We start from the raw sequence: 25,003 nt of genomic DNA, 5'->3' as shown, positions 1-25,003 counted from the left end.
TGTTTTAGTATTTTTTCATATTCTATTTACGAGTGGAAACATTCTATTTCTTTAACTTAAAATGTAATTTGCTTACGCAAATGAATGTTTTAAAACTCAGTTTACCTTTGTCAATATGAAAATTGTCAATAAAGTACAAATGTTTTTGTATTATTGCTAGTCAATTTTCCTTTATATTTAAGTGTAAGTATACAGCATTTAATTACGAAGCAACAATGAGAAACAGTTTTTAAACAAGATCTTTAAAGACCATAACAATTTTCGAATATTTCTCCAGATAAACGTAATTATTTTAGAATCAATCGAAAACTGTGAAGTGAAAACTTAGTAAACTAAACATATGTCTGTTTTTCATAACTTTGTTTCTTCAATTTAATTAATTATAATTCTCCGATCAGAGCTACGGTACTGAAATATTTCTCCTTGGGTTCATTTTGGGGTGAATTTTCTAACATTACATTTCTTTCCACTGAATGGTTTTTTGAAGGTTTCCAAACTATTTTCTTGAAAATTAAAATGATCTACCTCAAACAAAAATCAATATGAACCAAAATCTTTTATATTTTAAACCAACTGTACTTAAAGCTATATACATAAGCTGCTGTGGTAAAAACTATAAATTTTACGTAAAAAATTAAAACCCAAAAAATGTTTCGCATTAAAATAAAGCTTTTCGCATTTCATAAAGTTAATTAGTTTTCTTTTTTAAACTGGTTATCAAGGTCAATAACTCATTCAAATGAACTCTGACCCTCATACTTCCATATCAGAGAAAGAAAGTTATCTATTGTTTATCTAAAAGGAAGCCTGATAACTAGTTAACCAACGGGGCAGTTTTGGATTGTCAGCAATGGAAATTCTGGTGCTTTTTACATTTATTGGTGCTGTGTTTACATTTGATTCCCCACAAGTTACAATTAGTCAAGGATCTTTGGTAGGAACTACATTTACGACTAGGGGAGGCAGAGAAATCTTTGGTTTCTTGGGCATCCCTTATGCAGCTCCCCCAACTGGCCATCTCAGATTTCAGGTAAGTGTTTTATATATATATATATATATTTTTTTAGTCTATACTGCATTCCTTATGAAGAAGACCCATGCACAAACTCTGCATTTTAATAGGGTTCAAAAGTTAATCCAAGGTAAAATTAATAAATAGCACAATAACCTTTACTTTTCAAAGATCTAGATCCACACCATAAAGACTGAAGAGTGATTTAAATACCTCAATCATTGCAATTATCAAAAAAGTAGCCTATTTAAAATCCATTTCCATAAACTGTTTCGTTTCTTGTTTACAATCTGATGTTGGTTAACAGAGATTCAAAAAATTTTGTCATCGACATATCACTATTTTAAAGAAGTTATTGATAAATTGCAGGTTTAAGGGTTAGTTTTTAATTTTCGGATTATTTAATCAGTAATATATAAAAATTGAATACTTGTGTCAGGCAATATTACAGTAATTAAAAATTTTGTTTCATTACTGAGAATGCTCTTTCCGATAACTAAAATAGCGAGCTGTGTTAGCGCTAAAAAAGCATTGCGAGAATTGGCGCAAAACACGTTGGAAATTTTAGTATAAAAAGTACAAACTGAACTACCTGGATTTTTTTAAACTCATGAATTACTCATGAATTTTTTCTGGTTGGCCTGGTGGACACCCTGGTTAAACATTCAACAAAAGGATCAGCTGTTAGATTAACATTCATATAAACCCTTAAAAAAAGTTCATCATCAACACTGGATCTTTGAAAGTGAACTCTAGAAATAATTGAAATGCAAGGGGGACAAAGCCCTTAAAGAAATGATCTTTTTCGTCGACATTTGCAGGTGCGCTGGATGCTTTAAAACGACACATTAATTGTGAAAACGGTTTTGTAGGGCAGCTGAAATGGGGATGTTACAGAATAAAATCTTATCTATAAGTATAAAAGAGGATGTTTGTATATATATTTGTTTGTTTGTTTGTTTGGCAGGGATAAACTCGGACACCGCTCGACAGATTGTAATGAAACTTTCAGGCATTATTAAGCATTGTTCATGGAAGGTTTGTGTGAAGTTTGGTGCTGATCCGTCAAAAGGGCTCCGCCCCAGTGGCTCTGGAGTTTCCCATGTTAACCTTATGAGAAATGGAATTAATGAATCTTAACAGCTGTTTCAATTAAACAAGTTGGTTCTGTTCTATGATGTTGAATAGCATTAAAGTTACAAGGATTACCAACAGGGTGCAGCACTATATTATTTCTTTTACATTTATGACAACAGCTAATTTGCAACCAAAAGGTGAGTGAGCGTAGCGAACGAGCTCCAACCTAAAGGTGAGTGAGCGTAGCGAACGAGCTCCAACCTAAAGGTGAGTGAGCGTAGCGAACGAACTTCAACCTGGAGGCGAGTTAGCGTAGCGAACGAGCTAACCTGAAGGCAAGTGAGCGTAGCGAACGAGCTAACAGGCAAGTGAGCGCAGCGAACGAGCTCCAACCTTGAAAATTAAACGTAACGGTACTTAAATTATAAATAGTCAAAGACAAGACAACGTCTGCCGGGTTCAGCTAGTAGTATATAAGTGTAGATATATTTCATTGCTAGTGTGTTTTATGTCTTAACCTAGTGGTGCACAATAACATTTTGCAAGGTTAAGCTCAATATCAAAAGACTATTCTGGTTCCCTAATGGAACCAGGCAAGTATAAATTTCTCTATGCAAGTACTTCATCCAATAAAATACTGTTTTCAGAGTCCTCAAGATCCGCCAACATGGCCTGGTCTCAGAGACGCGTCTCGCCCAGGAAGCGCCTGCATCCAACAGTTTGTGCTGATAGAGAAACTACGCAACATTGTCATTGGCTTGGAAGATTGTCTCTTCCTCAACGTTTACACTCCTCAAGTAAGTATCGAAAATGTATTTTTGAAAGACTGCTGATAGGCCATGAAGTTTAAGTTTGTTACACTAGCCCACGTCTTCGCATCAATCTCACCCCTTTCCGGTTCTCTTTATTTTTTTCGGAGCTTCTCAAACTCCTAACCAAATTGTCTCGAATCCATATAGTTTTGTTGTTTTTCTTTCTTAATTTTTTCACAGTTGACAAAGAGCATTCAGTTGTCCATTACAAGAGTTACAAACTCTAAGAATCTGTGCAAAAAAACTAACTATTACATGCAAATTGTTCAGATACAAAAAGCTAAGATGTATGGTTGTGAACATTTTTTGGTCAAAGATTTATTTGGTGAATCAGTGAACGGAGAGAAAAGAAGGAACCATGCCTATGTTTACGGTTTGGTATTGGTTTGGCCAAATATTGTTTTTCAGCAACAATTTATTCCTGTACTGTACATGCTCACTCTTCGGTTTTCTTGATACGTTCATTGTGTAGGCTTTTAAAGCATAAGTACACAAGCAAAAATAGGTCAAAAGGGGCCGCTACACTCAAAACCTAAAGACTAAAATTTAAAATTTTAAAGTATTTGTGGTAAGCTTCACCACTTCACAAAGATAAAATTGAGGTGAGACAGGAATATTTGTAAGTTATATTAGCTTCACTCCGTAAAAAATGAAATTGTGACTTATAGGTGACAGAGAAGTTGCCAGTGATGTTCTACATCCATGGTGGAGGATATGCAGGAGGTTCTGGTGATCCTTCAGAGTATGGTCCTGAGCTACTACTAGACCAGGATGTGGTTTTAGTCACCATCAACTACAGACTAGGACCTCTTGGTAAGTCTACTTGTAGGTGGTAGTCAGAGAAGTTGTTGTAATGTTCTACATCCATGGTGGAGGATATGCAGATAGGAGGTTCTGGTGATCCTTCAGAGTATGGTCCTGAGCTACTACTAGACCAGGATGTGGTCTTAGTCACCATCAACTACAGACAAGGACCTCTTGGTAAGTGCATTTGTTGGCGCAGGCAGAGAAATTGCCAGTGATGTTCTACATCCATGGTGGAGGATATGCAGGAGGTTCTGGTGATTCTTCAGAATATGGTCCTGAGCTGCTACTGGACCTGGATGTGGTCTTAGTCACCATCAACTACAGACTAGGACCTCTTGGTAAGTCTACTTGTAGGTGACACAGGTAGAGAAGCTGCCAATGATGTTCTACATCCATGGTGGAGGATATGCAGGAGGTTCTGGTGATCCTTCAGAGTATGGTCCTGAGCTGCTACTGGACCAGGATGTGGTTTTAGTCACCATCAACTACAGACTAGGACCTCTCGGTAAGTCTATTTGTCGGCGCAGGCAGAGAAATTGCCAGTGATGTTCTACATCCATGGTGGAGGATATGCAGGAGGTTCTGGTGATCCTTCAGAGTATGGTCCTGAGCTGCTACTGGACCAGGACGTGGTCTTAGTCACCATCAACTACAGACTAGGACCTCTCGGTGAGTCTACTTGTAGGTGGCAGTCAGAGAAGTTCTTGTAATGTTCTACATCCATGGTGGAGGATATGCAGGAGGTTCTGGTGATCCCTCTGAGTATGGTCCTGAGCTGCTACAAGACCAGGACGTGGTCTTAGTCACCTTCAACTACAGACTAGGTCCTATTGGTAAGTCTACTTGTAGGTGACACAGGCAGAGAAGTTGCCAGTGATGTTCTACATCCATGGTGGAGGATATGCAGGAGGTTCTGGTGATCCTTCAGAGTATGGTCCTGAGCTACTACTAGACCAGGATGTGGTCTTAGTCACCATCAACTACAGACTAGGACCTCTCGGTAAGTCTACTTGTAGGTGGCAGTCAGAGAAGTTGTTGTAATGTTCTACATCCATGGTGGAGGATATGCAGGAGGTTCTGGTGATCCTTCAGAATATGGTTCTGAGCTACTACAAGACCAGGATGTGGATTTAGTCACCATCAACTACAGACTAGGACCTCTCGGTGAGTCTACTTGTAGGTGGCAGTCAGAGAAGTTGTTGTAATGTTCTACATCCATGGTGGAGGATATGCAGGAGGTTCTGGTGATCCTTCAGAATATGGTTCTGAGCTACTACTAGACCAGGATGTGGATTTAGTCACCATCAACTACAGACTAGGACCTCTCGGTGAGTCTACTTGTAGGTGGCAGTCAGAGAAGTTGTTGTAATGTTCTACATCCATGGTGGAGGATATGCAGGAGGTTCTGGTGATCCTTCAGAGGATGGTCCTGAGCTGCTACAAGACCAGGATGTGGTCTTAGTCACCATCAACTACAGACTAGGAGCTCTTGGTAAGTCTACTTGTAGGTGGCAGTCAGAGAAGTTGTTGTAATGTTCTACATCCATGGTGGAGGATATGCAGGAGGTTCTGGTGATCCATCAGAGTATGGTCCTGAGCTGCTACTGGACCAGGATGTAGTCTTAGTCACCATAAACTACAGACTAGGACCTCTCGGTATGTCTACTTGTAGGTGGCAGTCAGAGAAGTTGTTGTAATGTTCTACATCCATTGTGGAGGATATGCAGGAGGTTCTGGTGATCCTTCAGAGTATGGTCCTGATCTGCTACTGGACCAGGATATTGTCTTAGTCACCATCAACTACAGACTAGGACCTCTTGGTAAGTCTACTTGTTGGTGGCAGTCAGAGAAGTTGTTGTAATGGTCTACATCCATGGTGGAGGATATGCAGGAGGTTCTGGTGATCCTTCAGAGTATGGTCCTGATCTGCTACTGGACCAGGATATTGTCTTAGTCACCATCAACTACAGACTAGGACCTCTTGGTAAGTCTACTTGTTGGTGGCAGTCAGAGAAGTTGTTGTAATGGTCTACATCCATGGTGGAGGATATGCAGGAGGTTCTGGTGATCCTTCAGAGAGTATGGTCCTGAGCTACCACTAGATAAGGGTGTGGTCTAAGTCACCATAAATTACTGACTAGGACCCCTCTTGGGAAGTATAATTTTTTTAGTGTTGTTAAGAATATTGTTAGTGTTTTCTCAATATTGTCAAGACAACTTTCAACTGAAAGAAGTAAAAAAAGAGTGGTAATAACTACTACTATTTTGACAGTGGAATTCTACAATGAGAGATTTGTCAAATTTTCTTCCAAGCAAATTTGAAAAATGTATATCAATGTTGATATAGTACCTTAAAAAGTTTACATTGGTCTCATGTATTTGTTTGGGGAATCCGAATATCACAGTTTGCGTAGCCTTGGCATTATATGACTCATAAATGTTCCAGGATTTCTATCCACTGGAGATTCAGTGTTACCAGGAAACCTTGGACTTAAGGATCAGCTGAGTGCTCTTAAATGGGTACAAAAAAACATCCACCACTTTGGAGGTGACAAAGATTCTGTGACAATCTTCGGAGAGAGTGCTGGAGGAGCGAGTGTTCATTTCCACATGCTTTCGCCTAAAAGTCAAGGTACTTACATATTTTCTGTTACAATTTTACTTGATCACGGTGTTGATTAGTCCTACCCTTCTTCTCAACAGATTATCTTTCTGGTTTTGTAATTGTTTACCAAGAGAGTCTCCTTGAAGGCTAACGGCCATCTTAGATTTGTCCACAAGAGCAATGTTAATTTCAAACAGCTGAAGATTTATTTACCATCTTAAAATATTTTAAAATACCAAAGTGATTGTGGGTTTAGGTTCTAACAACTTTATGCACACATTGTTGCAGGGTTGTTCCACAAAGCAATTTCACAGAGTGGCACAGCTCTCTGTCCCTGGGCAATCTCTACCGCAGCAAGACATAGAGAGTTAGCTGCACAGTTGGCACAACTTACAGGATGTTCTTTCACCTCTTCACAAGAACTAGTGGACTGTCTGCGCGCTCTACCTGCTCAAGATATTGTTGGAACACTCAAGCATTTCATCGTAAGTCTTACCTTTGAATGATAGACCATTTTTTTAACGACCATACGAAGGCAGGTATTTTAAGCCAGGTATGAATACAAATTAGTGTAGGATGAGTGTCTAGTCTATATACTCCAAAAGGCAATGGTTTTAAATTGGTAAAAATCTGTTAAAAATCGTCTTTCACTTTTCTGATCCTAAGTAGTGTGTCGACAGGTTAGGCTTTTTTTAAATTACACCTTTAAAAAGGAACTTTGTTACTTTCAACTTACAATTTCCAGTCCTCGGTTTATCCTGTCACTTCCCGGAATCGATACCAAAAATATTTCTCAAGGCTGTACACGTAGCCTCCATGATTTGAGCGGTCTCAGAGTTTATCTGTTTCCTGTTCATATACATTTTTAGCGGGTTCACCCACCACTCAGTTGAGCTAGTAGATTCACGAAAGAGAAAAATTATTTTAACCAATCACAAGTTATTAGATACAAATTATTGTTTTAATGATAGTGTTTATCTGGTCAGGGGCTCGGTCCAACGTAGGCCGGAAGGGTTGTACTATATTATTGAAAATGCATTGGTAAAAATTACAAAACTTGTTATAAGAATTTGTATTTTTGTAAGTAAACATGAGATGAGGGGAAAACATTAATTTCCTGGTACTCATAGGGTTGATTGTTAAAATGTTTAGGTTTGGGATATGGATCCCGTAGTTTTGTTCAACCCAGCTGTTGAACCTGAAGAAGTAGAAGATGCGTTCCTCACAAGCAATCCTTGGACTCTCACTTCCCAAGTTCCTTGGATGGTCGGCTTTAACGAAAACGAAGGAGCACTCAAACTTGCAGGTACACGATTGGGTTAAGACTTTCAGTAACTGAGTTTATCAATGTGACTGTAATCACCGACATGTAATTAATTATGTTTCATGATGGATAGCCTCTGGATCATTAAAATTAGCAGAATATGGTTTACTTTACCTTGCCTAAAATGATCCTGTTTAGTCGTCAAACACGACAGCTGTTTCGTGCTACAATGAGCACATCTTCAAAGTGAAGAAACACAAAATCAACACATTTCGCCCGCGGTTGAGCACGTCAAAAACACATAAAGTACATGAAGTTCACACAAACACAACATATTAAAACACTTGGCCAAGTACCGCGAACACGTGACGTGGCGCCGGTAATGTGTAGGTCATGACTGGCGCGTGGTCACAGTGGTATCGGAGACGTTCACTTCCCTCCCCATCACCTGTTGTTTATCAGGACCCTTACGCTGATTGGTCGAGTTCATGATGCGGATGGCGGTGTTATAAATAATATTTGATTTGAATGACAAATCACCTACACATTACCGGCGCCGCGTCGCGTGTTCGCGGTACTTGGCCAAGTGTTTTAATATGTTGTGTTTGTGTGAACTTCATGTACTTTATGTGTTTTTGATGTGCTCAACCGCGGGCGAAATGTGTTGATTTTGTGTTTCTTCACTTTGAAGATGTGCTCATTGTAGCACGAAACAGCTGTTGTGTTTGACGACTAAACAGGATCATTTTAGGCAAGGTAAAGTAAACCATATTCTGCTAAATAATTATGTGTTTATTTGTAAGATTATTATTAACTTTAGCTACACAAAGAACCAGTTTAATAAAATAAATATTTGTATTATCAAAACATTAATTTGTTTAGTTTAAATGTGCTTATGGGGTAAAAAGATGTTACTATGATCCTGGGAAATAGTCAGTAGCGTTTTGACGATTCAAAACTATACCTAGCTGTTGACCATTGGACTATTAATAACTGAACCAAGAAAACAAACAGCTGATCATAGTTAGTAAAGTAAAGCTACACAAGACATTTAACTCATCGCTCATCCATATACAGGAGTTTCAAAAAGGACTTTACAACTTTGAAAATTCATATAAAATTATTCCATAAAATTACAGAGCTCGATTTAGTGTTGTCAAAGTCAAAGTCAAAGTCATCTTTATTGTTTGGTGTGTGTTAGGAAAACATTTGCATTTGAAACCGTACTGATATTCACCTTTACAATCAATTAAAGACACTGACAAGGTTGCCTCTAAGAACTTCTGTGTGGATATGTTAAATCGAGTGGATAATGATGGACATTTCTTGGACAACATAATCTTTTCTGACGGTTCAACTTTGAGACAGAGTAAAAATCCACATGAAACATTGCAACATATTCACGATAGCCTTAAAGTGAAAGTTTTTTGTGCGTTGAGCAAGAGGAAAGTGTACGACCACAAAAAATCTTCAGTTAAAGGTAAAAAAACTTGGAAGTGTTTTCCTTTAAAAGAACACCAAAACCAGCTCTGTACCTTGTTTCATAAAATGTATATACATTTTCAAAGTTGTAAAGTCCTTTTGAAACACTCTGTAATTTGGGATATGTAATATATTAGTTAGCTAACAATATAAATCAATAATTCAGCTTAATTAACACCATGTATTTAAAATCTAGTTGTATAGTTCATAGAACATGTATAAGCAAAGCAAACAATAAACTTAAGACAGAATAATTTAAATTCATCAAGCATAAAACAATTATTATTTTGAAAAAAAAATATTGTAACTACAGTGTATGTTAAATTCAAGGAATTAAGTGTACACTAGGAAAAAAATTTCCTGTATAGTTAAAGTAAGTTAAGACTAAGTAAGGAAAAGTAAATAGCGAAAACTCAACCTATTTTTCCAAGCAAAAATTTTTTCCAGGTTTAACTCAAGGAAATGTACCGGAAAAGTTCAAAAAACTAAATGAAGATTTTGACCAAGTCCTGCCATTGTCATTGCTGTATCAACACACGTCAGGAAATACCAAGAAAGTGACTAAAGCCATCAGACAATTTTACTTCGGGAAAACTGAACGAATAACATTGGCTCATGTTCCTGAATTAGTTAAGGTATAAATTGTGTTTTAATAATAATGGTTTAATTTACCTCTGTCAATATGGTCCTTGCGTAGTTTGTCACTACTGCAGTTTCGTGCTCGTGGAGCACATCTTCAGGTGAAGGTCAAACTACGCAAGGACCATATTGACAGAGGTAAATTAAACCATTATTATTGTTGCTGTATGGTCCAGAGGCTACCCATCATGAAATTGTGTTTGAATTTCACATTTTGTACAAACTCAAATTAACATCTTCAGCAAACAACGTTGCAAACGTTGTATTTTGTGAAATTGAGATTTTTAAAGATAGAGGTTGGCAGAACTTGGAGGTTGTTGAATTTGTGAATAACTCACTATCATAAACGTGACCATTCTGGTATATAACTGTGTTTTCTGAAATTATTCACTTGTAACTTACAATGTTAATTGAGCTAAACAAACAAAGCTAATCAAATAATGATGTGTACATGGTAGACCGCTACTATTCTGAGCTTTTCGGGAGCAAACTGTTATCGGATTACCATTGATTCAGGTTATTTTTTGTAATATAATTCACAATAATGTATTGACTTTTTGTTTAGAAGCGTCTTATGTGTCAAAAATTAAGGTAATACTTTACTTTTGATACTTTACTTTGAATTGGCGACCATACAAAAGTAGTAAACCGTACCTACTATCGATGAACTACGGTAAATTTTTTTATGTGTTGAATATTTTAAACCATTTTAAAAGTTTAACAGTTAGTTGTAAGAAATCTTGCTCAATTAATTCAGATTTTGTTATCAGCAAATTTTCATTTTGGCAATTAGAATTGTTTAACAACCCAATTGTTTTTTCCAGTTATACACAGACAGCTGGTTCAGTCATGGAGTTTCTGAGGCTTCTAGAATGCATGATGGACCGGTGTTCTTCTACTACTTTACCTACAACAATTCAGAATCATTTTCACTTTGTAACCACTACTTCGGCAACCCTCATTTTATGGGTTAGTATGAAAATATTGGCCGAATATATTAATCGGAGGATAATACAAACAATTAAAATATAATAAACTGCTAGGATCTGTCATAAAGTCTTTCCAGGATTGGTTGTGAATTTCCTATGTAGCTAATGAACTATTAGTAGTTGGCACAGTAAGACCTAGACCTGGGACCGATTTACTTTTTCGTTTTGATGTTCCCAGAGGCCAAAAACACCACTCGTCAAAATTTGTAAACATTTACAATTGTAAATATAGGGAATAAATCTGACATGTTTACGGAACAGTTTGTGTTAAAATTCAGACATGGAAATTCACTTATTCTGCATGTTTGCTGCAACGGGAGTATTTTTCTTTTATATTCTAACAATAAATTGTAGGATAGAATACGTTCAAATGTAAATGATATATATTCTGAACCATCTTATATTAAGGTGTTTTGTAAAATGATTCATCCTGATCACTAAGTTACCTTGAAATTTATTCAAAATATACTAATGTATCCATGAGTAGAATAGATTATATTCCATTTCACATGAAGTACCACACAAACTTAAGTAATAAATGAGGATATACTAATTGATATAGTTGGTTTAAATTTCCTAATTTTTAACAGGTGTCTGCCATTTCGATGAACTTTTGTACTTATTCCCGATGGACAGCCACGCTCCCAAGCTAATAATTGACAATCCTGACTATCAAATGTCAACAAAGATGATTCAGCTGTGGACCAACTTTGCGGAAAAGAGGTGAGAGTAAGTCATAGTGTTTAGCCAATATTGTTTACACTTATAGAAATATTAAGTTGAGGTTTTTTGTGCTTGTTAGCTCAAATGTTATTAAGCTTTAAATGACCAAAGGAAACTAGTTTCTTGACTTTTATTCATGGTTTAGTAATACAGTAGAACCTTGATAACAAGTCACTCAAAAGATTATCTAATGAAACTTTGTGTCGAGGTTGACTTCTTATCAAGGTTTACAATAATACATGTAATGAGAGGTATAGAGAATCAAGGTATTTGGAAATGAGACTTGTTATCAAGGGTCTTGTTATTGAGGTCCTACGGTATAATTTTATTGTGAAAAAATTGATTATACTCGACTGAAAACATGATACTGCACAGTATTTATCATTATACAAGTGTATATTGGGGAACAAGAAGTTTTTTATTGTTATGTACATTTCTAACATCCCCCTCCTTTTAGGATTCCATTTCTTTATACATCAGAAGATTTCTGGAAGTCAAAGAACGGCTCAAAAGAGGAATATTTGGAGATATCAGCTGAAGGCTTTAGGTTACAAAGTAACCTTCTGAAAGAAAGAATTCAGTTTTGGCAAACTCTACCGCTTAGAGGGGAAGCCGTTAGAGATGAGTTTTAAACAAAAAGGGTGCTAAATAACAAGACATTGTGTAATGGTAAATAAAATATTTGTGAACTGTGATAAAATAAAAATTTATATATTGTCATTTGTTCCCCATTTAAGTGTTCAAGGTTTTACAGTGGAAGAACAAAATAGAATAGACTCACGATTTTATAGCTTAAATAGGTTGCGACAAGATTAAAAACTGTTAGTATCTACAATATGTGTGATAAGCACTTAAACCCCAAAACCTTGTTTTTAACCTATTTCACAACAAGTTTTAGTTTTCAAAACATAACAGCAAGAAAGTAGAAACAAATTTACTGAAGATAAAGCAATACACAGGGCCGTACTCAAACCGGTTTTTCCGGACAATTTTACCGAAAAATATACTTCAAGGAAAGGGGGGGCCTGGTTTAATATTTTTACCGGGGACTGCCAAAGCTGGGTACAGCCCTGGCAATACATAATCAAACTAGCAAAGATTGGTTTAGAAGACAGGAAGGTGTAAATTATCAAAATGGAGGCAGTGTTTAAGTGGTGTTAAACAATAAAAAGTTTCAACAAGATCAGCACTTTCTCTCCTATAAATAAATGGTGTTTTCTGCAACTAATGACATTTCCCAAAATGTATGCCACTGATTTTCTGTGTACTTATGTGTAAAGTTATTTTTAGGTCAATTAAGAAAGAAACAGATTCAAGTTTCGGTAACATTCAACAAATCTGTATTTCTTTAACTTTCAATATTTACAAACATTTTTACAAGCATTGTAAAACAAGAAGCAGCATGAACAACATAAAATAAAAGACATATGAGCATGAGTGAGCTGTTTGAATAAAATTAGCAGTTTTAGGTTTATTTGATTTTTTATTTGCTCTTGTTTTGTTCCAGTTATTTACACTGATTAACTCGCTACTTGCTTTGTCATTTTCTTCGGTTTGTCTGACCATCTTTTAAACTTCTCTTCCCTAATTATTTACATTGTTAATATACTCTGGTTATTTATTCCAGTCATTTTCTCCGTTAATTCTGACTATTTACTTGTTTTTTTTACCTGTTAATTCTGGTTATTTGATTCATTATTTCTGGTTATTGTTTTCTAGTTATTTGCTCAATCTATTTTCTTCCTATTTTTGGTTATTTATTCCAGTTTGGCTTCATTTGATCAGTTTATTTGCTCTATCCATTTTAATTATTTGCTCCAGTTCTCTGAGTTTTTACCGTTTAGTGAAAGCCTTCCTCTGCAGGGTCCTCTAGTCTCATGATGAACCGGTTGGCCAGTGCCAGGACCGGAGCCCCCGTAGCGGGGCCAGGCAGGTCTCCCACAGACCCCGCAATGTCCCAGTGGGAGAACTTGATGGGAACCGCCGAGTCTAACTCATGCTGAAACATATTACACATTTTTATGAATTAGGCTGCAGACACAAGAGATTTTAGGTTAGTTGGGGGTGCAGGGAGGAGAAAGATATCCTCACAAGGGAGGTGGAGAGGGGCGCAATTATCTTTAGGCCCATTGCGTATGACATGCAAACTGCGGGCCTTAACACGTTGTATGCGGCCGTTCCCAATAGGGTACGGTGCTCGGCGCCCGTTGGGTGCTACCATACCCGATCGAGAACACTCGGCAATGCCTTTCGTATATCTTTGTTTCTCTGTCAGCGTTGCTCGTACCTTGTACACTTAAATCTCGCGTTGTGTGTGACTTGCTTTTTGTTACCTTGTAGGTAGTAAATTTCCCTGTAAAATCACCGTCTGGCAAGCTTAGAAATCAACTTGTCCCGTCTTTCTCCCAAAATTGGCAATACAATGGGACCGGATACGTTCCAAGCAGTGCTCTATCTGTGGGTATTTTAGCGAACTACGTCAACTCTCGTCATAACGCAGTACATTACCGCATGCTATTTGCTATTCGTCAGAACAAAATCTAAAAGCCAATCGCCTGGCAATCGGGTCCGTTAGAAGCAGCGCCACACCGGGGCTACGCCTGCCATTAATGGGCTGCAGCAAACGTGTTAAGTTAGGGTTGAAGTGGAAAGCCTAGCAATCAAAAGGTTGTCTATTCAACATTAAATCCTGAGGAAAGCATTTTTGATAGTATAAAACTGGGCCAGTTATCCTTGATTGTTGGACTTATTAGAAACATCTATCTCACTCTAAGTCATCAACCAAGTACTAAGATAATTAACTGTCATCTATTCAGTTTAGTATATTACAGTTCTTCTTCTTTACCTTGTCCAGACCAGATGCCATTATTAAGAAGGCTGCAGGCCCTTGATGACCTCTCCCTGTCTCTCTTGAGTTTTTGTTTGAATTTACCAAATCATCTCCTTGAGCCGTCCCTGAAAAAGGTAGGATATGACAAAAAAGTTCAGAGGTAGTTGAAGTTTATTCTAAGTTATCATGATAATATTACAGTAAACCAGTATACACAATTACCTTTGTAAACATCAAAGTCCTCTTTTCTCAGAGTGCTAACTTCCAGTGGCTCCCCAATCTTTTCACCATACTCTTTGAAAATCTTCCCTTCTGCACTCTTTGCTGCTGGTCCATTGTTCATGACAATCTGTTGTGAAAAGTAATAGTAAAAGATGAAGAGATTTTTAATGAAATATCAAAATTGTATACAAACTTGTTGAACGCCACAACTAAAGAGGAAATATAATGTCAAACAGTATAGCAAAGTCAATGAGGAAGTTAACCCGGTAGAAAAAAGAAATAGGTAATCAGTTTTATTCGGTTAAAAAGTCTGCATATATGAAAGAAATTTGTAATTTAAATCATTGCAATTGCTGGTGATTCACTTCAACTACGTCCATTTTGATTATAAAACTGGTGACGACTTTAACAAGGGGATGGAACATTTAGTTTTATCAAAACTTTAAAAGTCAAAGGTCTAATTTAAAAATCTAATAAGAAATCCTATACCATAACAAAATCAAATATGGCTATTTTTTTCCGTGACCTATACTCCATTTCACATGTAAGCTAACTGACCGCTATCACTTTCAAAGACAAAAACTAAGCTATTTAACCGGCTGATAAACTTTTTTCAAAAATAATACATTCTTCAGTATTCAAAGTCGATAGTAAAAAAATTGTTTATACTCACACTGTACCCTGGCCCCACACTGGACAATGCATGGCCTGTCAGCGTGGCTACTGATATTATGTGAGGGTTTTCTACATTTCCCTTCTCCACAAGCTCTTTCATCTAGAAATGATCAAATTTTAACATTCCGTAAGCTCGATATATTGGTAAAAATTAGTCATAAGGAAGTTTCTCAAGGACAAAACAATTTTCTTGTTGTATTATTAATTCTTTATTAGCTTTGCTCTCTAGGTCTTAGATGTAAATTTTCTTTAGTGTACATAGTTTTAAGATAGAAGACCCAAAGTAGAAGAGAGGTTTTTATTGACAGCAAGTTACAGCTACTTCAAAATACTCATATTCAAAGAATAAATACAATGGTTTGTCATAGCCCATTGTAAACTAAAGTTAAAACTATTTTCACTGTCTCTTCAAAATAACAAAACTAAAAGAGATATTCAGCTACAGGTTATCTTAAACTCTGTCTTAAAAAACCTAAAGAATAAGATAGATTTTCTTGATTGTAGTGTTTAACTGCCACAAAAGACCAAAATAATAAGAGGTTCTTTAGTCTGTTAGCTTTTAAATTATTTTCCAAAATACCCAAACGCATAAAAAAGGTCAAGACCGTAGAGTATCAAGAGCATCAAGATTGTAACTGCTACTTGAATTAATATTCCCTTAAAAATTTGTATTCCATTATTCCCAATACACACCAAAGGTACAATAGAGGTTCTTCTGACTACCACTATAACTGCCACTTTAAAAGGCCAAAATTTTAAGAGAGGGCTAAAGGATAAGAGAGGTTGTATATTCTGTTAATTTTTCACATTATTTTCTAAAAACCCTAAAACATAAATAGGTCATTTGACTGCTATTTAAATTAATAATGCCATAAAATTGGTAATCCCTTAAAATTAATATTCTCAAACAATACACCAGAGGTACAATAGAGGTTCTTTTTACTGTCGCTATAACTACTATTTCAAAAAGCGAAAACTCTAAGAGAATTTCATCTAAACACATGTTTTGAATAAAATATTCACAACAAATAATTTCCACTTACATAACAAAGCAGATCGGCCATAACCATCCTGCCCTCGGCATCAGTGTTTACGACCCTGACTCTCTTGCCGGAGCGAGCCGTGATGACTTCGTCAGCTACGAAGCTGTTCTCCCCGACGCTGTTACGAGTCAGACACAGTGCTGCCACAACCTTCAAACCTCCCACCCTGGTCTCCGCTAGAACCTGTGGCAAACACAAAATTAGGAATCAGAAGGTCGCTAGTTCGATCCTGTGAAAAGTCAAAATCTCTTTGATGGTTTGAAACTCGACCCAGCTGTCCTTGAACATTCGACTTGCTAAATGATTCTGAAAAAAACAGCTGATCTTAGTTACTGAGCTGTCGTCTCATTTACTCATTTTTCACTCTTCTACATGAAAGATGCACCTTAGTATGTCAGCATTGAAAACTGTCTACCTTATAGGATGCAAAGTTTTTGTTTGTTGTAACTTTGCTTTAGGATCTCAACCTGTTTGCCTCATGTACAGTAGAATCTCATCCGACCTTCTGTGTTATTTGGCCCTTGTGAAAAATTTAGTACCAAGAGATTAAACCTGCGGTTTGCATATGATGCGTTAAGGGCCCGAGAGATAATTGCGCCCCTCTTCACTTACGTAGGGGAATATTTCTCGTCCTTGCTCCCAAACAAACCTAAAACCTCTTTCACCCTTGGATCCGGGCAAATTTATCAAAGCCGGCCTTGCAAGAAATTGTATGCTTTTTCCAAGTAACACTAGAAACAAACTAAACTTCATAACTAAAAAACATAAAAAAGAAAAATTTAAGGAAAGTCCTAACTATATTGGAATCAAATTCATGCATTCCCTCCCCAGCAGTATTAGAAACGAAAGTAGCGTAAATAAATTCAAAAATAAACTTAAGGGGTTTTTAATTGAGATAGCGAATTTTATAGTTTAGAAAGTTTTGAACACTGTAACAAAAAAACTGTATGACTAAGCAAGTAGGGAAGTAGGTGAAATCATGTGAAGTAGTTTTAGGTTGATGACACATTCATGTACACTTGTTGTATGTATTGAATAAAGATTTATTGATTGATTGATTGATTGAAGTGGGGTAACTATAGTGGGTACGTCGAGGTAATATTTTCCCTCCTAATGTACTCAGAAGATATTTTGTGTCGAGGACTTTAGGCACTTGCACACTAACCTTTGACATAGTCAATGCTTTAACTTTCTGATTGTTTTGGACGCTGCACAACTTACACAGTTAATCAACTCCCCCCACCTCCTCAAAAATGGCACTTCAGAAGACTTTTGGTTGAAATTTGTAATTTCAGGTTTTGCGAATTGATTTTGAGATTTTGTACAACAGAAGTAATAATTTTATTTGGTTTGATATTTTTTTACAATTCAATTAATTTAGGCTATTCACAGCATGAACCAGTTTACAGTGATAAACAAAATTAAATTACCTAGCAAGAATTTTAAATGGCAGGTGAATTTGTTAGTTGTTGTATCAAAACTTTTATTAAATTATATTTTTGTATTTTTAGTTATGTACTTTAATTGTTTATTACTATTCCACCTGTTTCCCAGCTCTGCTGGTTTGTATAACGTTCTGTGAAAACAAGTTATTGACTTACAAAGTTTTATGGTTTCAAATTAAAAACAATCTTGACCTAAATAGGTTTAGGTTTAACCCTTTGCGGTCAAATGGCGAGTATAGGTCGCTGCCCGCCATTTTCCCGACTGCTTGAAAATGGCGACCTAGACTAACAAAAAAAATTAATAAAAAAATTAAAAATAAAAAAAATTTATTTTTGCTGTCGAATGGGAAGTATAGGTCACCGGGCGCCATTTTCCCGACTGCTCTAATGGCAAACTATACTTAGCGAAAAATGGGGAAAAAAATTTGACCTCAAAGTAAGCTTAAGGAAATCTGAATTAAACTTTCTACCCAACACTCATAGTTCTCGAAATAATTAACTAAGCCTTGATGGCTTAGTTTGACTTGATAGTCAAACAACCTTGACAATCAAACTTGACCTGACTTTGATAGTCACCTTCATGAAGCCTGCCACAGCTGCGGCTCCTCCCTTGTCCCTGGACATGCTCGCCATGTAGCCCTGAGTTTTGATGTCCGCTCCGCCAGTGTCGTAAGTCACTCCCTTGCCTACCAACAATACGGTGTCCACCACGGGAGTGTTGCTTTCGTACGTCAGGAATATGATGCGTCCTGCGTGCCTCTCCACCGCTGTGAAAAATATTAAATAACATTTTTGTTCTAGTACGCTAGGCATTTAGGTAGTTTCCTGGCATTTTTTTCATATTAGTTCAGGCTAGACCTAGAGGCTGCATAATCACTTAAAAAATCCATTGGTGATTCGGCGAGATTTGAACCCGGAAGTTCAGGGACCAAAGTCATGCGCTGTACCACTAGACCAGCTCGGGCCTATCAGATAACATTACAAAAAAATGATGTAAGTGTGTTGTTAGCCTAATGTTTATTGTCTCAGATTTTGGCGAGGGAGGGATGGGTTCAATTCCCGGGATATCCACCAAACACATAGTTTTGAACCGTTTTCCCAAAAAGCGTTAGATAATACTCTGTTTAACCTTCTCTCGTTAACTGTAAAATCCTCTCAGTTTAAACTCTCATGTTAAATACTTACATAGTACTAGACAATATCTAAACCATGCACTCAGATATTTAGTTTTGTATATTTTTCTACCACCACCAAACTTATATATAACATCTAAAACTATTATTCATTTCCCTAGTAGAAAATTGTTGCCCTACTTTACTCCTAGCATTCACAACTCCTTATTTTTATTTAAGTACACTTTCGTATATTCGAACAATGGTTATTACTGACTACTTGCTGCTCTATTGACGGCGGCAAACAGAGGGAACTCCTTCTTGAGCTGCTCCGGGTCGGAGATAACGGAGATGTTGACTCCACTCTCTGGAGGGAACACTTCCCGGATGTATTCTTCCACCCGGAGTGGAGACATGCGCTCCGGGTCTGCGTCTGTGATGTCTCGGGCTACGATCCTGCCAACAAATTGTACATGTTTGAATTTAAATTTGAGAATATTGCTTTACGAATTCAGAGGCGTTCATCAATCTTTGGTTGAAATGCTGTCTGTAAATTAAGGTCTCCTAATGAGCTTCAGTTGCAGCCAAAGGAGCTGGTTCAAATCTGACACTAACACTATGTTTTTCACTTGCCTCACTACTCTTCTATCGAGACCACACCGTATCGTTTAGAACTTGAACCAAAAGTGATTTTCCTGAACTTTGTACAGTACAGTTATTTTTACAATCTAGTTTCAACTATTTTTGGACAATTATTTGGACGTGAAATTTGGTGTTCCTGTATTCGGTGTTGCCTCCCACATGAAACTTGAGCGTGCACTGGAAAATGCTACTTTCGGTACTGGTAATGAAATATACTTCCCTTCATATACTTCAAATCAAAACAATTTAACGACACACTAAACCTAACCTTTATTTATTATTAATTTACCTTCCGTCCTCGAGGTTTGCAGCCATGTTTACAATGTCCACTGTAGTTGTGTACTCCGGACCCCAAACTCCGAGGTTCTTCACCTTCGGGCATTTGTCTGGACAATCTTCTCGGTATTGAATGTTCTAAAATCACAGGCAGTGGCTAGTAAAAAGTAAACTCCATAAATAACAGTTTAACTGTAAAAGTTGTTAATGAGAATTAACATTGACTTGTAAAATCTTAAGTGTCTTTTATGCTTTAAGCTTAAAATCCAGTATGCATAGAGGGTGTTTGTTACTGGAACGAGCTGGTCTAGTAGTAGAGCATGGTGCTTCGGATCCCGAGGTCCTGGGTTCAAATCCCACCAATTACCAATGGATTTGTTTATCACAATGCCGAAACCCTCTAGAACTAGCCTGAAGTAATGTATTAAACAGTTCCGGGCCCAAACTAGCGTCCTAGGATGTAATAAAGAGGGAGTTTTTGGCTTTTTGACGTCTTTTGTGTTTGCCTTTTTTATGATAGAATAAGATAAGCAATAGTTTACAGGTAAATAGTTTTTTTTATTATTTAAGTTTTTAAATTTGTGAAATAGTAAGAAATATATTGTAAACATCATCACGCTCTACATGTATTGGAAATAAACATTCATAATTTTCATGGTATTGGTAACACAAATATTTGAGACTGTTGGTAAAATCCAGTTTTTATGCCATTTTGTGGTATGAAATTTGATATCCTACTTAGGGTAGAAAGTAAATCTTAACAAATCTCAAAACATTGTGAAAACTTATTTTGATCAAATTTTTATGTGGATTGTCTACAGGAATCCCTCTAATAAAAAACATACACTTACCACCACAAAAAATATCTATCAACAAAAACATAAGTAATTTTGTTGATTTCCAAGCAATTTGGTTTTAGTTGATAAGACACATAATTAAATTCAAATACTTACGACATATAAAGCTTCTAAAGCCCCCAATAAGGTGACTAGTTCAGCATGTGGAAATTTTGGATTTGAATTGGGATGTAATATCAGCAGCGGGGCTTTGATGTTTGCTTTGAGAGCCCTGTAAAATATAAAACCATAATACAAATAGGCCTATTTAAACTTTTAGAAGCATTAATAGCTATTTTGCGTCGAAATTGTGGGCGACTGGGATGTGGTAAAACAACGGTAGAAGGCTTAAATTAAAGGTCTCTTGCCGTGACGGCGGGAAAAATATTGGAATTCCCAAAATGTTAACCGAAATTAAGATACAACGTAACATGTTCTCCATAAGCATTGGAAGCTATAAAAGCTGATTATTATTACTTGAATAAAGTTGATCACACTATATTTCCAAGCCAGTATTCAATACACACATTTGGCTTATTTCTTAGCCTCTACAATGCACGCACTGTATACCATATTAAAACCAGGGATAACGTTATCTATAATTGAGACTTTTTGAAAACAAAAAACTAAACCAAAAATGTTTGTGTCAACTGTTAATATTGTCTTTGACAACTGGGAAATGGAACCCAAAACCATAAAATATTATTCAAAGTGGCTAATAAAACTGTTCATTTTGTATTGAACTTATTTACTTCCCTAAAGTTTCATCACGATCGGATGGTCGGTTAGTAGCGTTCAACATTATTGAAGCAAGAAACACCATCACTAAACTGATAAAAAACGGCATATGCAATCTGACACAAACTTTCTCGCATTAGCTTGTCAACAAGCCTTATTGCAAGTGGTGGGAGGAACTATAAAATGTCCAAGGAAAAATCATAAAAATTGCAATAACTTTTGAACAAAAAGTTTTATAGCATTGGGGGTTGTAACATTTTCTTTGTAATTTAGAGCACCATAGCATTTTAAATAAATACTCTAGTACTGTATGTTTTTTGTAAAAAATCCTAATTTCCTGTTATTTTATGGTAAAATTGCCATTAAAAATTTAAATTAAAAAAAAAATACGCCTGGAGATACCATGTACCAAATTTCATCAAACTCTGACTTCAGGTGTAGTCTGTAGCTCTCTTCAGATCTACACAAACAGACACGACTTTTTTGGGTTCAGGGACCAAAAAAGATAGAACCACCCAAAACTCAAACTCGAAAATGTTATGTATGACAAAAACAATACCCTGTAAAAAACTTTTCATAATTCCACAAATACTTACTTTTCTATGGCTTTCTTAGCGGCTTCCCCGTAGCTCCTGACGTCATGGTAGTCAGTGAGAGGTCCTACAGGAGCGTACACAAGTCGCCCGGCTGGTATCCCGTCAACTTCTACCACTCCGCCCTCTTTGTATAGAGCTCCGTTCACCTAGACATTGAGACTGTTGCAATGGTTACATTCTAGCTTTGACTATTAATATATCTAGACATTCTACCCCCATGTTAAAGCTATTACACCTTTAAAATTGCAATGATCATAGTTGAATCTAAATTACATATTATAACTATATAAGGATGAATTAAAAAGGTTGAAAATGTATTACCTTGGCAGCCTTAGAGATGGCATTGCTGATTGCTTCTGGTATCACCGAATCATTAATTGGCTGCTGACTTGATACGAAGACAATGCCATCATAATCCGGCGCAGATATTGTCGGCTCAGGTGTTACTCTGTAGTTTAATCTGTTTTATACACAAGACAGAAAGTTACATAGTTTATAGAGAAGTAGGGTACAGATGAAACTTGGTAGGGTAGGGTACGACAGTGTGCTTTCAGCTCTAGCATGTTGTGTTGGAAATATACTTGAGATGAGCAAGGAAGAGCATGAGCAGCGAGATCTGGGTGGAAATCCCTATCGTACATGGCACAGGTTCTTCCTCCACCGTGGGCGTTGTAGTACAAGAGGGCTAGGGGGTCAGGGTCAGACTTTGCCGTAGACACCAGCGACTAATGCTAGTTACCACTTAAGCGTACAATTGAAAAGTTTCCCCTGTACCTTACCTCTCTCTCCACTCTCTGTGTTTTACCGCATTGACACAAGATGTTTTCTAAGAATTCCTTAATGTATTTTTTTTAGGTTAAGTTACTTCTTTTTGTGTCTTTTATCACATATGTATTTAAACACACAATGTTTAATCAAAATATTTGCAAAAAGAAAAATTGGTGTCTTCCTCCTCTATACTAGTGTAAAAAGAAAAAAAAGGTTTTGCGTGCAATCCTCATTAAACTCACTAATTCCGTCAACTTTCAACCGACATAGTTTATTTAAGTTTGGCCCTCCCACTAGCTAAAACCACACTTTGGTTGGCTGAATATAGATTGGACACATGGGATTCAAAGTATACCAACCTCAGGGCTATACTCGTACTAACACTAGTCGATTCAGCCACTATCAGCTGAATGGAACCAGTGTCACTAAAGCTTGAATGCGGCAAAAGTTAAAAAAATTAAATTTGTATCATTAACTTTTACAACAAAAGAAAAACATTAAAAAAAATAAAAATAAATGCTAAATTAAATTATTAAAACTAATATAAAATGTTAACTAACAAAAAACTGCTTAAGACTATTACCATAGACTAAGCAATTACCCAGTTTTAGAATTTAAAAATTTAGTAAATAAATTCACCAAGATACTTTGCTGTTGTAAAATACTATTTTGTTCTTATTACACTAATTTCATAACCATCCGAAACTGAAAATGCAACTTATTGTAAAATATAAAGTCTTTTATGTCCACAATGAAAGACTAAAAAAATTGAAAATAGTAACACACTTGTAAAAAGCTCCTTTGTCTGGAACTCTTGGAGTAAAGAGCTCGTCCATTAGAATGTTTACTTCACTATCCTAAATTAATGCTTTGACTTACTTGTATATGAAGAGACTTTCTGTAAAGGCGATGGAGGTAATTCCAAAGTACAATGTAAAAACCACAAACTTATTCATGTTAAGTCTCTACCTGGAATTACATTAGCAAATGGACACTTGTCAAAGATCATTTACTGATAACAATGTTGATAACAGATTAGTCTGATAATATATTTGTGCTCTTATTGAGAATGAAATATTTTACTGCTTAAAACTGTGATTCCAGTAAATTTTCACTGATTTATCAATAGTGTAGCTTACTATTTTTATTTAACCACAATAAAAATAAGTTATGGGTAGTCATATTATCTGATTTACATGCTGAATTTGAACTTTTTTACAATCAATTTTTTAATCATAAAAGTTTTAATTTTGAAAAATATTAGTTCAATCATGTTAAGCGTCCATCTGATGAAATATTATGTATTACTCTCTAATAATACTATTGTTTTTGGCTGGACAACCACTATTTTTTTAAAAAATAGAGGTTTCTTTTCAAGTTAAATACCAAGCTGTTGGGAATTCTCTTTGTCACTGGGATTGTAGGCTCGTGATGTGCTATGAGACGGGACCAAGAGATAATTTTGCCCCCTCCGTCCTTCCTTTGCGCCTACAACAAACCTAAAACTTTTCTACCCCTAATATTGGACCATGTCCATTTTATTAACTGTGGGATTATGTTGAGTTGTAATAAACACTAATACGAGGTAAACTAATCAAGGTTAAAGTGGTTTGAATACCTGTAATGTTGATAATCCAATCGGTTGTGAAACAACTAGTTTTGGCTCACAATTGGAGCCTTCTTCAGGTTTTCCCAAGGACATTGTCACTTCTTCCGAAGGTCGTCAAAGTTCACAATATTTACAAAACATAAAAACATTTAAAACACGTAACACGCATGCCTAAACAAGGGTTATTATTTTTATACTAATTACTATAAATTAGTAAAACTATACCAAACCCAGTAAATTTATACTTGTATACAGTAGAACCCCTCATATCCAACCATGACGGGACCGGGCCTTGGTCGTAACAGCAAAAAGGTTGGATATTGGTAGGAGCATAACTTGCAGTCTCCACGGCTTCAGTAATCATCTCCCACGACGGCGGTAACACCCGTGAGCGTAATTTTCAGTCTCTCTGACTTCGGTAATCATCTCCCGCAACCAAGGCAACACGGTGAGCGTTTTGGTTAACCGATCTCACCTGGTGTTATCGCTCCAGATAGGAAACAAGAGATGGTGGTCACTATGGGAGTCGGTTATTCTGAGGTCGGATATGAGGTGTTCTACTGTACATGTACAAAATTTGGACAAATGTTTGTCTTTTGCTTCTGGGAATAACTCTGAAACAAAAATGTACTACAGTCCTGGACCTAAATACGATGAAGACCACCAATAGCTACTTACCTACCTCCTTGGCCATTCAAACTGAAGGTTTTTAGCCTTGCCAACCAGATGCCTCTACTGCAGCCTATCAGCTAGGTCTAGAGTTGCCCCCAATTCTCCGTAGGTCCATAAGGACTCGGTCAT

At 36.5% G+C, this 25,003-nt stretch overlaps 2 protein-coding genes across 3 annotated transcripts; one reads left to right on the top strand and one right to left on the bottom strand.

The window, feature by feature from the left end:
* The first annotated feature begins 823 nt into the window (after positions 1-823).
* LOC128993290 (esterase FE4-like) lies at positions 824-12,119 on the top strand. 2 transcript variants are annotated; one of them, XM_054417096.1, is made up of 10 exons: positions 824-1,030; positions 2,737-2,888; positions 4,566-4,708; positions 6,155-6,340; positions 6,602-6,798; positions 7,466-7,619; positions 9,507-9,694; positions 10,523-10,667; positions 11,278-11,410; positions 11,868-12,119. In XM_054417096.1, exons 1-10 carry the CDS (start codon positions 851-853, stop codon positions 12,040-12,042), a joined length of 1,653 nt encoding a protein of 550 aa, XP_054273071.1. In that variant the 5' UTR covers positions 824-850; the 3' UTR covers positions 12,043-12,119. The 2 variants fall into 2 exon arrangements, with proteins under 2 accessions (XP_054273071.1, XP_054273063.1); XM_054417088.1 differs by lacking the exon at positions 4,566-4,708 and adding an exon at positions 3,570-3,714 and having other exon boundaries at positions 2,737-2,886; positions 11,868-12,118.
* Positions 12,120-12,932: 813 nt separating this feature from the next.
* LOC128983444 (putative aminopeptidase W07G4.4) lies at positions 12,933-23,591 on the bottom strand. The gene is made up of 12 exons (XM_054402737.1): positions 23,473-23,591; positions 22,147-22,285; positions 21,826-21,971; positions 20,609-20,723; positions 19,669-19,793; positions 19,015-19,193; positions 18,202-18,392; positions 16,181-16,363; positions 15,136-15,237; positions 14,463-14,589; positions 14,256-14,365; positions 12,933-13,409 (listed from the first exon to the last, which is right to left on the bottom strand). Exons 1-12 carry the CDS (start codon positions 23,547-23,549, stop codon positions 13,251-13,253), a joined length of 1,653 nt encoding a protein of 550 aa, XP_054258712.1. The 5' UTR covers positions 23,550-23,591; the 3' UTR covers positions 12,933-13,250.
* Positions 23,592-25,003: the final 1,412 nt, after the last annotated feature.

Source organism: Macrosteles quadrilineatus, unplaced genomic scaffold (assembly GCF_028750875.1).
Source record: "Macrosteles quadrilineatus isolate MER2022 unplaced genomic scaffold, UCM_ALF_1.0 Scaffold_1__1_contigs__length_201487025, whole genome shotgun sequence".
Taxonomy (NCBI): domain Eukaryota; kingdom Metazoa; phylum Arthropoda; class Insecta; order Hemiptera; family Cicadellidae; genus Macrosteles; species Macrosteles quadrilineatus.
This window is presented reverse-complemented; position numbering and strand designations above follow the sequence as displayed.

Bases quoted from the DNA above. Each gene is read 5' to 3' on its own strand.
- LOC128983444 (XM_054402737.1), bottom strand. From the start codon at position 23,549: ATGAATAAGTTTGTGGTTTTTACATTGTACTTTGGAATTACCTCCATC. The intron at 22,286-23,472 runs GTAAGTCAAAGC...TGTATAAAACAG, and splicing joins GAAAGTCTCTTCATATACAA to ATTAAACTACAGAGTAACAC. The intron at 18,393-19,014 runs GTCAGTAATAAC...TATTTTTCACAG, and splicing joins CGTCAATAGAGCAGCAAGTA to CGGTGGAGAGGCACGCAGGA.
- LOC128993290 (XM_054417096.1), top strand. From the start codon at position 851: ATGGAAATTCTGGTGCTTTTTACATTTATTGGTGCTGTGTTTACATTT. The intron at 2,889-4,565 runs AAGTATCGAAAA...GTAGGTGACACA, and splicing joins AACGTTTACACTCCTCAAGT to GGCAGAGAAGTTGCCAGTGA. The intron at 6,799-7,465 runs GTAAGTCTTACC...TAAAATGTTTAG, and splicing joins GAACACTCAAGCATTTCATC to GTTTGGGATATGGATCCCGT.